Source organism: Maylandia zebra, linkage group LG16 (genome assembly GCF_041146795.1).
Source record: "Maylandia zebra isolate NMK-2024a linkage group LG16, Mzebra_GT3a, whole genome shotgun sequence".
NCBI lineage: Eukaryota > Metazoa > Chordata > Actinopteri > Cichliformes > Cichlidae > Maylandia > Maylandia zebra.
The window spans coordinates 24,429,773-24,446,146 of NC_135182.1; the positions used below are offsets into that span (position 1 = coordinate 24,429,773).

General features: G+C 38.8%; 1 protein-coding gene and 1 long non-coding RNA gene across 4 annotated transcripts in view; one reads left to right on the top strand and one right to left on the bottom strand.

Annotated features, from left to right (window-relative positions):
- erbb4b (erb-b2 receptor tyrosine kinase 4b) overlaps window positions 1-16,374 on the top strand; it is a 343,553-nt gene that overhangs the window by 219,502 nt on the left and 107,677 nt on the right. For all 3 annotated transcript variants that reach the window (XM_076875129.1, XM_076875130.1, XM_004555522.4), the window contains exons 4-5: window positions 11,430-11,561; window positions 15,096-15,161. In XM_076875129.1, coding sequence (XP_076731244.1) covers window positions 11,430-11,561; window positions 15,096-15,161 — 198 coding nt within the window. The remainder of the gene's footprint in view (window positions 1-11,429; window positions 11,562-15,095; window positions 15,162-16,374) is intronic.
- On the bottom strand, window positions 373-7,013 carry LOC143413024 (uncharacterized). The gene is made up of 3 exons (XR_013093577.1): window positions 6,408-7,013; window positions 1,188-1,307; window positions 373-1,105 (listed from the first exon to the last, which is right to left on the bottom strand). It is a non-coding gene; the product is annotated as an uncharacterized LOC143413024 (long non-coding RNA).

The window sequence follows — 16,374 nt, forward strand, 5'->3', positions numbered from 1 at the left end:
CGATAAACTACATTTCTGCATCCTCACTGCATCTCATTGACAACACTGGGGACTGTAGGGCACGGATGGAACTGCGTGGTGGCAGCAGATGATGGATTGGAGGGTAGATCACCTATTTGTAGAGCAAATGCAGAGATTTGCTGTCCTGACATCTACTGTCGGCAAGCAAGTGGCTCAAAGCACAGTGATTGACACGGCACTGCACTGTAAAAAAAAAAAACGTTGCTAAAACTTAAAAACTCAAGGCAACCGACTGCATTTACGTTTTTAGGTTCTGATGGATAACTTATAATTTCAAGTTTAGGAGATAAGTTGCTTTAGCTAATGTTTTTGTGTTGACAAAATTAATAATTGTCCTTTTTCTCAACTCATATTTTATTGTTTTTGCAACGTATTTCCTAAAGTTTACACAAGGTATTAGTTTTAGTTTCGGCAACGTATTTCCTAAAGTTTACACAAGGTATTAGTTTTAGTTTCGGCAACGTATTTCCTAAAGTTTACACAAGGTATTAGTTTTAGTTTCGGCAACGTATTTCCTAAAGTTTACACAACATATTTTTTTTGTTTTGCCAATCAATTTCCTAAAGTTTAGAAAAAGTATCTTTCATAGTTTTCATGAGGTGCTCCCTGTTGTACCAATGAATGTTTACACAGTTGATTTTCAAATAACTTTGTGTTCAAACACAACTGCACCACTGACAATGTTGACTTTTGAGATCAGCCATTTTTAACATACTGACAACATTCAGCCACAAATAAAGTCCTTCCAAAAACACAAAAAAATTTTTGTAACAAATGTTACTCATCCAATTTTAAAGGTGGTGTTGTCAGACAGAATATCAAACCTATCTTGATAGATAGTCACTAACAAACAGATTCAAAACATCAGATGGCAGGATGTGAACAACTTCTATCTGGTTTCTTAGCCCTGTTGTGTGATCTGCTGAGGTGAGACTTCAATGCCCCTCGTGTCCTGAACGAACAGACGCAGTCACTGTAAACACAGGGCAAATGAAATCCTCTTCTATGTCGTAGCTGGTGATGTCTTAAGAGTACTTCTTGGCTTGAACAGACAAAAGAGCAGAACTGGCACTGCATACAAAAGCTATAATGAGAAGAGAGGAGAGGACAGTGTCAACAATTCAAAAGAAACCTGAATTAATCTCAAATTACCAAAGTTACATTACCTGATAATGTGTTTGGGGCGGGGGGGCAGGCACTCCTGTTCTGATTCCTCTCCTTACCAACTCCTCATCAGTCCCTCATAAATCAGGACAAGCAGTGGTCTGGAGTTGGCTTTTAATTCTCTAAATAAATAAAAATAGCAATTAGTTTTAAAATAAAATGCCAGCTTCCTGACATTACTTAAGAATTTTTTTCTCCTGTCCTAATTTTTTTGGCTCACTAAAGTGAGCTGATTCTGCCTTGTAAAATGCCATGTGAAACACAGTAAAACAAATAATTTACAAAACATACATTACATCAAATGTTTAATTTATTTAATTTATTATTAACAAATTGTATTCTACATGGAATGCACCAACAGTATACTGGGATGTATTATGTAAGCAAAGGATAATTTTGTGTGATTGGTTTTACAACTTAGAATGACAAACATTGGATTGAGAGTATGAGTGGGATAAAACTCCTGAAGCATCTGTTTAAATTATCAGTGCATTTATTAATGGTGCTCCATAAATAAACCAAAACAATGTTGTTTTGTGCATAACAAAAAGCTCACAATTGTGCAGTCAAAATGTAAAATAAAAGATGCTGAGCATAATAACAAAGACAGATTTTGCAGCTGCTCTGTTTCCAAGTTCTACTGCGCAACTGACAGCCTGGAGTTTGAAATCCTCTTTGTAACCGTGTCTCTTACAGGTGCCATTTATGGTCCTTACACACATAATATGGTAATATTACGTTGAAGCAGAGTACGTATCACTCGTATCAGCCGTAATGCTCCAACAATCCATCAAGCAGTGCAGCTTCATAGCTTACCAAAGTCGTACCAAAACATTTGACATATTTTTTTAAGCTGTGTACCACATAAAATTGGTTCGAGGTCAGTAAGCACAACCAGAATTCATGCATAAGGCATACTGTCGATTTTTGAGATGAAAGGATTTTAGGCCGTGCGTCAACGCGTTAGCCCGGTTAGCTCACTAACGCCACCCAGCCCCACGCACGGGGTGATCCGCGGTAACTAGTTAACGGAGATTTGCCCCGTTAATGCAGTTATGGCAGTAACTTTACGCTGACAGCACTAAAATAGTAATCTTCAAATGTTTTCTTTTTACCGACCAGTAGGGTTGCCAACCGTCCCTTAAAATACGGAATCGTCCCGTATTTCGAAACAAAAGTACACGTCCCGTATTGAGCTAATAAGGGACGCACTTTGTCCTGTAATACAGTGAGAATCAAAAGTAGTCTATAAATGTTTATGGAATTAACACTTTGTTTGAAAACATAATTCCCAGCCCCTCTCCTGCTTTGTGACCAATGAGCTGACAGCACACTTATGACAATTCGAGTATGACAATTCAGATTACCGCTCATCTCATTGGTCGAGGAAAGGTCGCTTGCGGAGAAAATACCGGAAGACAACAGATGACCACAACAAGAAGCATGGCCAACAGGGGAACAAACGCCGACTCTGCGGTGCAAGTCTCGGATGACAGTACACCTAAAGCTGGGCAGACACTGTGCGATTTTTTTCAGTCACGTTATTCAGCTCCTGCTCAAACTGCACGATTGAAGTTAGAAGTTCATAGGTCACGATGTACTCTCACACTATACCGCCCGATGCTCTGATGCGACCTGAGTACTCACACTGTGCCTCCATAAAATGAAGGTTATAACAGATAATCTGTCGCTCGCTCTCTCTGTCTTTCACTCACACAGACACACCACCACCATCAACTTTGCTAAATTGCTAATGAAAAACATTGATCAGGCAGCTGTGATTGAGCAGCAATGTAAATCCAACTATTTTCACGGTTGTTGTGGTCGTGATAATTGTGTGATGCCACATCGAAAAGGCTCGGATGTAGGGGTGGGTTTTTATAATCGATTCATCGATTAAAATCGATTCTGGCTTGGATAACGTAAAATCGATTCATTAAAATCCTGAATCGATTTTTTAATATAAATTTATTTTGTCCGAAATGCCAGAATCTCTGGTGACATCTCACAAAATTTCAAGAACCACCAAACAGTAAATGAGAGCAGGTACAGGGATTCTGCACATAGACTTAAACACACAGCGCGACCCGCGGATCAGAATCAGTTAGATGTCGCCTTTCTCACAGTCGGGGCTGAAAGCCGACAGCTCGCTGATCCGGGTCCGCGCTTTGTGTTCACGCCCTTTATGCGCTGATTCTAAAGCTGTTAGTTTGATCTCTCTCCAAACAATATTGACCGAACCAGCAGCTAAAGAAGATCCAAACGCTTCACATAAACATCGTCATGAATTCACTCTTTTACTGTTTTGCTTCCATTGCGATGCGCAGCTCTCTCTCTCTCTCCCTCCCCCTCTCTCCCTTCCACCCTCTCGCTCTCTCTCGAACAGTTTCGCTTTCTTCATTATTCGCTTGCTTGTTATGCACAAGTCTACTGTTGCTTACAGCGCTGTTTTTTTCCCTTTTACATTCTTCCGAAAATAAAACCTCATTTCTGCTGTTCAATACTGAACAAATTTAAACTTTTTAATATTATTCAAAATGCAAAATGCTTAGCCGTGTGTCTAATAAAACCGCTGTAACGTCAGAGGTAATGTTGATTAATTAATGGTTTTCTTTTGTTTTTGATGTACTGCAGAATATTTTTATAAAATCCCAGGCCAGGAAAATCACCTTCATGTTTTTCTGTGTTTTATCTTCAGCTACTTTGACACAAAGGCCTCTGCTGTGATGCTCACACCTTGGATAAAGTCTTGCGAGTGTCAGCTTCCTTTTTATAGATACAAAAATATGTAAATGTTCTGATCTGAATTATACTTCTGACTGTCAAAATTTCCCAGATTTAAATCGAATCGAATCGAATTAAATCGAATCGTGGATCGAATCGATTTGGGACCTTGTGAATCGGAATTGAATCGATTCTAGAAATCAGTGACGATACCCAGCCCTACTCGGATGAGCTTTCCAAAGTTCTACAAGTTGTGCCTCCTAGTGATGGGTCGTTCGCGAACGAAATGGCTCTTAGAGCCGGTTCTTTGACGTGAACGACGCGAGCCGGCTCCTTATCGCGAGCCGTCACGTGTTTTTTTTTTTTTTCCTTTCTCTCAGCCTCTCTCTCGCACTTTTTTCCGCTGCACTCTGCAAGCGAGCCTTGTGCTTTACGCTGGGCAGAGGGGGGGAGGGGCGGTAGTTACACTCAGTAGCACAGGAACAGAGCCAGAGAGAGAGAAAGACAGGCAGGGACAACAACATTAGAAAGGTATAGTAATCATCCACAACTATTTTCGGTTGCAGATGATAAAGGATTCAGAAAGTTTATTCATGCAGGCCCATATGACAGAGAATATGCATGTTCTTTTTGTTTTCATATTATAATTTATATTTAATTGTGTTGTGGTTTGCAGTGTTTTGTGTTGTTTTCACTTTAAATTTGTAAAAGAAAAAAGCTGAAAATTTAAATAGTTAAAACTTGAAATGTGAATAGTTGATTTTTGTATTATGTGATTTATTTATTACATTTTATGTGGAGTGAATAAATAAAAGTATATTTACGGTGGCCCCTAGAGACAAAGCACATACAAACTTCAAATCACGTACGAACTCTGAAGCATGTACAAACTCCAAAACACGTAAAAACTCCAAAACACGTAAAAACACGTACAAACTCCGAAGCACGTAAAAACTCAGAAGCACATAAAAACTCAAAACACGTACAAAAGACAACAGAAGTGCTCCAGGATGCTGGGCGCAGTGTTGAGCCTTTGTTATCTTGTGGCTACACAAGCCAGCAAGTACCAACGACCGGATTTGATGTGTGGTAGTAACAGGTAAATGAACTTTTTTTTAAATTATTTGAATATATATATGAGTGCCTGTGTATAAATACACAAACAATACACACATGCTTTCAATTGTGTAATTTAAGTGATCTAGTAGCTCTGCTTTGGAAGTTCAGTTCATGCTAGAAATGTGTTTTGGAGTTTGTACGTGTTTTGTCTCTAGGGGCCACCGCATATATTTATATATAAACATATATAAATAAAACCACTTTTTTTTACGTTAGTAATTCCTTTTGTGCATAATTTTATATTATTGTTAATAATAAATTAATTAAAGCAACAAAACAACCTGAAGAGCCGGTTCGGAGCCGAAAGAGCCGGCTCTTTTTAGTGAGCCGAACCGAAAGAGCCGGATCTGTAAAAAGAGCCGGAAATCCCATCACTAGTGCCTCCATCGCTTGTGTCCAGATCACACGCTGCACAGCCGTGCTGCGCCGTCTTTTTCACCAACGTTTACGTTTGCGCGTGAGCAGTGTGAGCGCCTGTGGTGACACCCTCACGAGCGATTGATGATCGGGAGCTGGTCGTGAGGTGTTAATCACTTCTCTTTACCCCACGTATACTACACGACGCACGATGAAGGCCAAAATCGGTCCGATCACTCAAAAATCGGCTCAAAATGGGCCAAAAATCGCACAGTGTGAGCCCAGCATTAGAGCAGCAATGTTTGTTCCCCTCAGAGAAAGGGAAGAATGGGAAAAGGAAAACACCTGGCTGGAAAACGTTAATATGGGCATGTGCAGTGAATATCAGCGCTATGTGGCCAGAAGTGTGATAATATAATTTATTTTGTGTAATAAACAACTGCAAGGATAGATGATTACAACAAATTGATGACTAATACATAAAAGTAATACATAGATGAATAATGATGATGAGTTATGATGCGTAATCATGGGAACAAGCGGGTTTACAAACAGGCGCAGCTGATTAGAAAAGCTGAAATAATACCTCAACTGAAGCCAATTGTACTAAATGCACTAAATGTGCACTGTTACAAGAATATTTTTCTTTCTATTGTTTTCTATTATTTTAAGTTAAGCAGGACAGAGTGCTTTTAAAGAAAGATTTACTTATATTCTCAAAAGTTAAGCATGACAGGCTTCTGTTTAAGAAAGAGACCTGTTTTACTGTGTTAATGTTGTCATTTTGAGCTAAAAATAAATGGCTAAATGATCATTTGTTTCACATGTGTTCATATCACAAAGAATAGAATATGCATCTACTTAAATCAAATTCAAGTCAAAGGGTTAAAAAAATAATTTCACACATAAAAAAAGAGCTAGAAAATTCACCACACTGGGAAGGGTGAAGACAACTGGGTCGCCCGGCCCTGGCCACGAGGTGTCCCTTATTTATTTTTCAGGGAGTTGGCAACCCTACCGACCAGCTCCTCTTTGATAGCTGCCGTGTCCATCTTGTCGTTGCCTGCAGGTGAAGCGATGGGGGAGGGGGAGTTGTGTTCAGTGAAGGAGAGAGGCGGAGTAACACAGCGTAGAGACAAAAGTGGACGAAAGAGAGGCAAACTTGCGGCTCCACGAGTATAATTATAATGTAACATAGACTATATCGATATAAACGATATTGTCACATCTTATATTTCATTTAGTTCATTTAGTGGAGCTCGCTGGCCATGAGGACTCCACCACCCCGTTCACACAGAAACTAAAGCACACATTTTATTGGCTAAATGTGATTCGAACAAATTAAGACATAGCAGCAGGCGCCCCCGAATTTTATTTTATTTTATTTTATTTAAATAGCGGCAGGGGGTTGCTGCCGTTGGTCATGAGTGAGCCAGCCTATTTTGTTTCGTTAGGTGGTATGGCGGCCACAGACTGCACTTCATGAAATATGCATAGGGGGTGTCGCGGAGGCTTGTCAGATATGAGCGCGCCTCTTTAGTAGCGAAGTTTGTCGGATTTTCATTGTTTTGTGACATGGCACGTAGTTTGTGACATGGAATCTTAAATGATATAGTAAACACATACCCATAAGCCACAAGGCCTCTTAGCCAAGAAAGTAATGCTATGCTAAGTTTCGGAAAAATACGAAGAACTTCAGTTGTGATATTTCTAAAAGACAAATTGAGACTGTTCAAACATATACTGTCTGATATAATAAAAGAAACATTACTTGCCTTTAGAAACTTGAGATGAACGATCTATCCAGCTCATAGCCTCACGTTCTCATTAAGGCAGACGGCCAGGTGGCTTTCAGTCCTTGCAAAAGCGCAAAGTAGACCCCGTAGCATCCAAAAATATGAGATGCGCATGCGTACTCAGGCACAGAAAGGCGCCAATAGCTTCAACTCATGTAAAACTTGAATTCATTCATTTTGCCAGCAATAAATTTCATCTGAGACCAACTTTTGCTCCAAAACGTTAAATGATTAGTTGAAACCCTTAATGTATTTGAGTTTATGGGCCAACTGAACTTTTATTGTTGAATTGTGAAAGAAATGACTGTAAGCTCAACAACTGCAAGTTTGATTTTTTACAGTGTGGGTGGCAGCATGAGCAGTGTCTTAAAACCAGACACAGGAATTTTCCATTTGTGTGTTTTTTTTAGTTATACAGTTAGTTATACAGTTTGTACCAGACTGTAAACATGCTTATTTCTGCTACAAAGCTAAGATTCTAATGATGGGGAGTTTTCACATTTAGCATCAGCCCCAAGTGGCAGTTCCAGAAACTACTTTTTTTTTTTTTTTGCACTTTCTTGATTCCTTTTTCAGCTGTGGCAGTTGATAATACATCATATCACAATGGCAGTTTTTTTTATTTTTTACTTTAACAGTGTGTATGTGTTACTCCTTATTATGTTTTTACACTTAAAAATTGAAAATTAGCCCTCAAAAACCGTATAATAACAATAACTTTATAGTAACACGCAATAAAAAAAACTAAGAAAAAAATGGTATTTTTCACAACCTTGCACTGTTTAATAATTGTATGATTTTTATTGCATTCCATGGTACATGTTGTTGTTAGATGTTTTTGATACCATTGCCATCTCTTTTATTCTTTAGCATTCCTAAACCAGTTACTGAATATATATTTTATTTCTTCTAACGGCAGATCGGTGAATGGTGACACAGTGTAAGTGGAATTAGATAAACTGTGCAGTGCCATTCTCTACGCTTTACTTGCGAAGCATCCATTTCTCTTAGATTGATTGGAAATGAAACTATGATTGATGCGTAAAAGAAATTGCAAGGGGCCAGCTGAGTAGCACTGACATTCCCCACCCGCCCCTGCTCTTACACAAAGATTGAAATTAGTGACCTTTTGATAAAGCAATCTGGTAATTTAATTGATGCTGAAGCCATGCGATGAGGACCTCATTAATAGCAAGCATGAGCCATATTTGTAAATGTTTATATATGTCAAGGGCTTTTGAGCATGCTCTTTCTGTGTGCGTTTGTGTGCCTGTATGTGTATACTGCATGTCATGTCTCATCTCTTATTTTGCTGCATTTCTGCCAATCCATCTCAGGAATGCATCCTAGCAACTAATACTTCTGCTGTGATGTCCAACAGGATGTGTGCCTGAGCATTTAGCCTTGTTGACCCAGAATGCATCCTGATCTTCCCGCAGAGTTTCTCCCTACTGTTTTGATGAGCTGATAGCAACAATCGCCTGAAACCAAGCTGAAGCTCTCAGAGTCAATAAGACAATATGTTGGAGACCCAGGGCTAAATCCCCAGTTCCACTGCTATAGGATAGAGGAAACACCTTTATCTTTTTGATTGAATACCTATCTATCTACTGTAATAGCCTGACTGTTTGAGTGTCTTCCTGAGTCCCTGGGTACCTGTCTATATTTCTAACTACTCTCTAGCTTACTGTGGTTGCTCTATTAAACAAGGGTGTTTCTCTTCCTGACACTGAAAGACAGCACAAAGTGAGACTGAAGTTAAGAATCGCAGTAAATCTGTTTCCTTGATTGGGCTGATTCAACACATGGATTTTCTTAAGTGTACAGAAAAAAGTAAAGGTATACGATAATGTAATTCTCCAACATTACAGAAGCTCAGCCAGATTTATCGGGTTTTTGTTGTCCTACATATGTCTTCATTAAGTTGTTCACTCTGCACCAATTAATTCAGCCTTACGCACTCATTAATGTGCCTTTTTTTTCTGATGATTGGTTTGCTTTTTGCCCCCCAGTCTTAATCAAACTCATCCCCACACTGCAATAAAGGGAAGAAAAAGAGAAAGAAAGCACTTAACATCATTTTGCAATTACCAGGATACATTTGTGCTGCCTTGAATATCATATTGTCTTTCTGCAATGGTTATGCAGCCTGATACTGAAGATTGCTGCACCTTTTGAAGCCTGCAGTCACACAGAGATGCTTGGAGTTGCTCTCGGGACAAGGCTGGAGGTGATTTAGGGGGGTGCATTTCAGAAATATGAGTAGTAGCTACATGAGCAAACTAATTAAGACATTTTCTCTACCCACCAAACAATCAACAACAGAATTTAACCATTGATCTCCCCCTGGCTACCAGCTGCACAGCCAGAAAATATGCAAGCCAAGCATGTATTTCTAATAAAACTAAAGCCTGCATGAGAAGGGAATGTTATTGTAATTATTATGTAATATTTGTTTGTTAATTGTTCATATCTTGATGAGGAAGGCCATGAAATATCCTGATGGGAAATACTAAAACTGTCCTGGGCAAAGCGCCCTCAGGGAGCGAATTACAGTAAACTACAATCTAAATTCATGAACATGTCATGTCAGACTATTAATACATGTTTTGTATGCGTAGCGCATGTCTAAATGCATCACGTGTGAAAAGAATTAGACAATGGGTTAGACAGTCAGGGGATCCACTTGTGAGAGATTTACACATAGTGTTTGAGAGCACGACTGTTGCATCTGTCCAGCTGATATTCGTCGAAGCAGCATTTCTTTCTAGGTTACACGCACAGGGATTAGCAAATATGTTTTGTCTTGTTTCATAGTTGTTGTTTTCTTTAGATAGATCACCACCACTACAAAGTGATAATAATGATGTATTTTTATTTTGTAAGATCGGTAAACTTTAAATATTTATAATAATAATTATATATACATATTTTTCATAACCGATGTATAATTTGATGTATACATTTGATACATGTTGGCTAACAAACCAGCCAGGATGAAGATGAATACACAGAAAAAATACATGTATCTCGCTAAACTGCGGTTCAAATCGTTCTATTGTGTAAACTACTTGAATTTGAGACATGGCCTCCTCCTGGTCGAGCGATATCGCTTATGTGGTGAGAAGCAGGATTAAATTCTTCCCTAACTCCCAGCACAAATGCAGATAGATGGGGGTGGGGTGGTGGTGGCTGAGGTTGTGGGGTGGGGAATCTGTGTAGGTAATACCACTGCCACCTATTATCCAATGATTATTATTTATATGAGCCTTTGTGGGATGATATTGTATTTGGCTCGTTCTGTGTGGAGCTGGTGGGGCGCCTCATGTATGATTATGTGTCTCATCGGTTTCAGCCCTGTGTCAGTAATCTGTTTGTATGGAGATAGAGAACACACAAGCTCTGTAAATAATGCAAATCTGCTACTGGGCTTCACTTCTTCTTTCCTTTTCTGCATTCCGTCTCTTTGTGCCTTTCTTTATGTGTCTCTCTCTTTCTCTTTAGCACTCTTTCTCTCTCTCATAAAAGTCAAGATTAAGCATTCTCTAAAGTCCTGCATGACGATAATCTGAACCACCCTCCGTATCCAATCATTCAACAGACAGCGGTGTACATTTCTATGTGTGTGTGTGTGTGTGTGTGTGTGTGTGGGGGGGGGGGGGGATCAATTGTCCCTATAAGCCTGATGATCATTGGTTTGACAAGGGAAAGCATTTTATGATTTGAGATACATCACATCCTTGATGAAATACAATTAAAAATATATATATATATTAGGCCTGCTGCCCCTTACTGAGGATAAAATCCTATGGATTTAATGTTGGCCATGGGGCATAATTGATTCTATCGGCTCACAGCATAGAAGGAAAAGGATGAGAAAAACAACACAATGGGAAAAGATCAGAGGTTGTAATAACAGCAATATAACATGGCTTTGTCCTTGGTGCTTCACACCAACAGCAATCATTACATCTGTGTGACTCAAAATCAACTGTTCACCCCAAATAATTTCTTCTCCCCAGCTAAAAGAAAAACGTAGTCCTTACGTTTTTTTAATGACTATGGCTTTAACCTCATCTAGTCATGTTCTTTGTTATTGAAAAATTAGAAGGAAAAAGTCAATCAGTTGAAAAACATATCCAGAGAAGGGCAGCATGCTGAATTTGGTACATCCTACAGGTAAAAAGACATGAGAGCTCTTTGTATATATGTACTTAGTGTGTCCCTTATTTATTTGTTTTCTTACAGAAATCCTAAATGGAGGTGTTTATGTTGACCAAAACAAGTTCTTGTGCCATGCGGACACAATCCATTGGCAAGATATCGTCAAGTACCCAAGGATCCAACCTGTGGTGGTGCCCACCAACAGCAGTGTCACATGTAAGTAACCCAAATGGTACACATGAAGAAAATGAGAAAAAATTATTTGCAAAAGCCAAAAAAGGCACTTAAAATATATGGATATCCAGGAAAGCCCAACAAAAATCTGAATCAGTGGAAAGATGATTTCAAAAACAACGTACCTGTCCAACGTTTCCATTTTATGCTTTTCCTCTCCAAAGCATGAAGTGTAGATGCATGCAAAACATTTCAGAGAGTTGTAGTAAGCTGGAGTAACAACAGAGAGAGAGATTTTGTTTCAACCCAACGTGAAAATAATCACAGGATTTAAACAGACATTATTAGCACATTTACATGTAAACACATATTAGCCGCCTAGCTTAATTGTTTCTGGCAATTAAGGACCATGGAATGTACTTCACACATTTTTTGCTCACTACCAACTTCTTGGTTTTAAACATATTATCTCCCCCCACTGGTAATGCAACTTCTGCATGCAGTAATGCAATTTCTCCATGCATGTCCATTTCACGTTTTGTAGAAATGGACAAGGTGGACTGGCGTGTCTATTACATGTTTTGCTGTGATACTGGGTTCCATCAGATGTCGGTAATAACCTATCCAAGCCACACATGCAAAGAAATCAAACCATATGTTGTCCATAAATTATTTTATGTGTAATAATGAGAAATGACACGGGAGAACTATTGAAGAAGTAATGCATGAAGAAAGGGAGGTGTAAAAAGGCATGGAATGTCATGACACAAGCTGAAATCTATCAGTAATTAAAAAGCAATCCTGCCACTTTAGTGCAAATTAATATCAGCCGGTTATGTCCCAACTGATGGCCTATAAAAAGGTGTCTCATTACAAAGGTGTCACACAAGAAACATGATGGGTAAAACCACTGAGCTCTCTCAACACCTTTGCAACCTTATTGTTGCAGAACACACTGAAGGCAATGGTTGCAGAAGAATTTCTGAACTACTTAAAGTTCCAGTGAGCTCTGTTGGGGCCATAATCAAAACATGCTTTACCATAAACCTGGTGTAGACGACCAGGTGTGCCACTGTCATCACAAAATCACCCTTTGACCCTATTCTGTCACCCTGCTTACCATAACAATTCACAATGACTGCTAGCTCACATCACTTAAATGTCCTTCTGTAGCCAGCTGGAAGACCCGTTAATGAATGCATAGCATTATGATGGGATTTATTAGTGTGAAATACACATACTCAATCTGTCAGAGGACAGGGGATGATCAGTGAAATAACAATGCATTTACTGATCTCCTCTGACCCATTATTATTAATTTGCTGACTAAACCTCTTAGCATACTCGTTTCTTTTTGTTTTTAATTAACATTAATTTCTCACACTTTTTGACATTTAAATCCAATGTTGTTTTCACGTTTTTTTTTTTCAAACTGTCTCATCTCATTCATTTACAAATGGAAACAAATAAACAAATGATAAAATACGCTATCACTGACTCTGATATAAACAAACAGACTTTTCCTTTTTGATGCATATGTCCTTGGAATCATCTCATAGTACTAGCTGAGGGCTTCAGATGCATGCTAAAAGCTCCAAGCATTGATATTCTGCTCAATCACCCTCCTCCCTGCAGCCCTGTTAGCCCTTGATCGACCCCGACTCCTTTGCAAGTCTTCCACCCTCGCTGAAAGATCAAGGGTCTGCAAACTTGTAATCCACAATTGAGAACATAATCTCTGTTTCATTTTTTGCGGCGACACAAGCTTCATGTTGTTTTGCTTGTGACTTATTTGTGCCATGGTTGTGTTATGTTATTGGTTTCAAAATAGGACTGTGATCTTTTTTTCTGTTTTTTTAAACTGATGCCCTGTTGATTCTGTTTAAACACCTCCATCTTTCGCTTGCTGTACACTGACGCTGGTATGGCAGCAGTTTCAACATTTTAACCTTCAGGGGATGTTAAAGATTACGGTGCATTCCGGGAAAGGGGGTTTGACGGTCTTATACAAGGTCAATGAGGATTTAGAAGCTGAGATAGTGAAGGCCATGGTCACTGAATGAAAACTCTTTGACTTGACTTCCTGGGGCACATAGCACGGAGAAGAACAAAGAATTAAGGAAGAACAGCAGAAGTTCTGCCTGTATGGCTGGCGGACATTTGTATTAATATCCCATTTGTATACTGCTTTCATACAGACAAAGCTGCCAGCCTTTCTCTCAAATTTTACTAAATTGTCAGTTCAATAGGGACACACTGGAGAAACAGAAAAAAAATAGAGAAATGTAGTGGTTTAAGAAAAAAGGGACAGGAATAGGCACTAAGGGAAAGAGAGCTACAGAGGAGTGATGAATCTATAAGTGATGGATGAAGAGAAAAATGTGTAGTAGATGGGCTCAAAAATGAGGAAGAAGAAGAGGGCAGAAGATGGAGATTCTCATGTTGAGCAATGGAGTCAGTCGGATGCTAATAGCTCTCATCTGGAGAGGCTGATGGACAGAGGACAGCACTTCTGCACTTATCCAGACTCACTTCTCCCAGCAGTCATTTACTAGACAGTCAATTAAGTCCTCCAAAAACCCAGAAAGGCACTGGCTAAAGCTCTGAGGGTATGATGCTGCTTACCGCTCCTTTACTGCTTTTATCTCAACCTGATGTGTGCTGGCTTCATGCTGGGCTGGTTTAGTGTGAAGTGGCAAAAAGAATCATCTCATTTTCCCAAAATAACCTGTGCCAAGGTTATTTTGGATTTTATTACCACAACAGCATATATCAGTCAAGGAAGATGGATCTTTCCTGCCTTAAAATATATATGTATAAAAAAAACAATGTTGAGAATTCAAAGGTTTTTTTCTTAACGCTTAAGATTGTATCAGTTAAATGTAGTATCATCGTCATATTAACGAAATTAACTGCTGCATGCTACTTGCAGTACCTACAGTTCAATGATTACAATCATAATTGCAATGATGGCAATAACTTTAATTATTTGGTGCCTTTAAAGAGTTTTTGTATAAAGAGTTTACAAACTGCTCTGGCAGACAAGCATAAGCAGGACTCAAACAGAAAAGAAGGACCAAGAGCCAAAAATAAAAAGAAGAACATTAGCACAAATTGCACAATTGTATCCCTAAAAATACCAATAAAGGGATTTGAAGGAAGTCAATGAACATTAAAATCTAAAAATCAATCCTAACATGTACAGGATTATATCCAGGAAGAAGTTGAGCTGTTGAATAACTAGGCGAGAAAGACACTATTGTGGTATAACAGAAGAAAGACTTATTCAAAGTTTTAAAAAGGTCACAATTGCTCAGTGTGAGCAAACAGAATGCACCTATGCATGCATATCCAAAGAAAAACATACAAATAGATATTAAGTGAATTCAAAGTTAAACCACATGATCCTCCATAGTTTTGTTCACTATGTGAGTTTGGTTTGCCTTTGGTTGAGTGCTTGAAGACAAACTCCAGCAGCAATTCTCTGGTCTGTTTTAAGGTTGAATGACACTGACAATAGTTTGTGAAGTTGCAGTTTGAAATGCCAATAGTCTCTTTCCTTGAACCTCTGTGCAGGTCAAAAATGCCACCGTTCCTGCAATGGCCGTTGCTGGGGACCCAAAGAGGACCAGTGCCAAAGCTGTAAGTTAATTATTATTATCTGATTAGAACTTCGAGTTGTTAGAATCACCACTGAGTGACTTTTGCATGCATCAAAACTTTACTGATAACTGTTGTGGGTCAAAAATAAAATTTAGCATATCTTTAGCATACCTGGCAATGTACTTGGAACGAGATTCCAAGCTTTATTTAGTGGATATACCTTTGGATGTCATTTATGTATACATCCATGTGACTCCATCTAAGGCAGGGGTCTTGAACTCCAGGCCTCAAGGGCCGGTGTCCTGCAGGTTTTAGATGTGTCCTTGATCCAACACAGCTGATTCAAATGGCTAAATTACCTCGTCAACATGTCTTGAAGTTCTCCAGAGGCCTGGTAATGAACTAATCATTTGATTCAGGTGTGTTGACCCAGGGTGAGATCTAAAACCTGCAGGACACCGGCCCTCGAGGCCGTGTGTGTGTATATGTGCGTGTATGTGCGTGAACAGTGTTATGAACTGTGAGACTTGTTACTGCAGCATCTTTCAGTTTGAAAACAGGAAATGAAAGTGCCATTTTTGTAAATGACAAATCTCTTATTCTTGAATTAAAGTTGAGTCATCTGTTTGATTGGGCAAATTTCACTAAATCACAATATCAACTTTGAGACATTAGACACTAGGCCAAAAACAATTTTCCAAATAATCAAAGACCTTTATCTTTTTGCTCACTTGTTGATATTTTGCATTTATTTTGTTTGGTTTATACTAGTCATAAAAAGAAATACAACTTTGTGTTAAAATATAGACTGTATTGACCAACACTGTAATATGTGTGTAGATAGATATATTAGCTGGGGACAACCATAACCATAATATTATGTAGTTTCACAGGCAAAATTACAAAAATAGTTTAGGCAGCCTGTTTGATACATTGGTGACAAAGGGTTAAGTCTTTAGTTTAACCCAGGGGTCTCAAACTCCAGTCCTCGAGGGCCGGTGTCCTGAAACTTTTCCATGTGTCCCTGTTGCAACACAAATTAATAAAATTAGTAGGTCATCAGCAAGGGTATAGAACTTGACTGCATGCTGGATTGGTAACTCCTAAGTAAATGTAAATGTTTGGAAAAATGTACTTCTAAAAGTACTTTTATTGCACCATGATCATTCACTGATGAACTGCTGTAACATGAATCAAATGGCTGAATTGTCACCGCAGCATGCAGTCAAGTTCTATAGAGTCTTGCTGATGA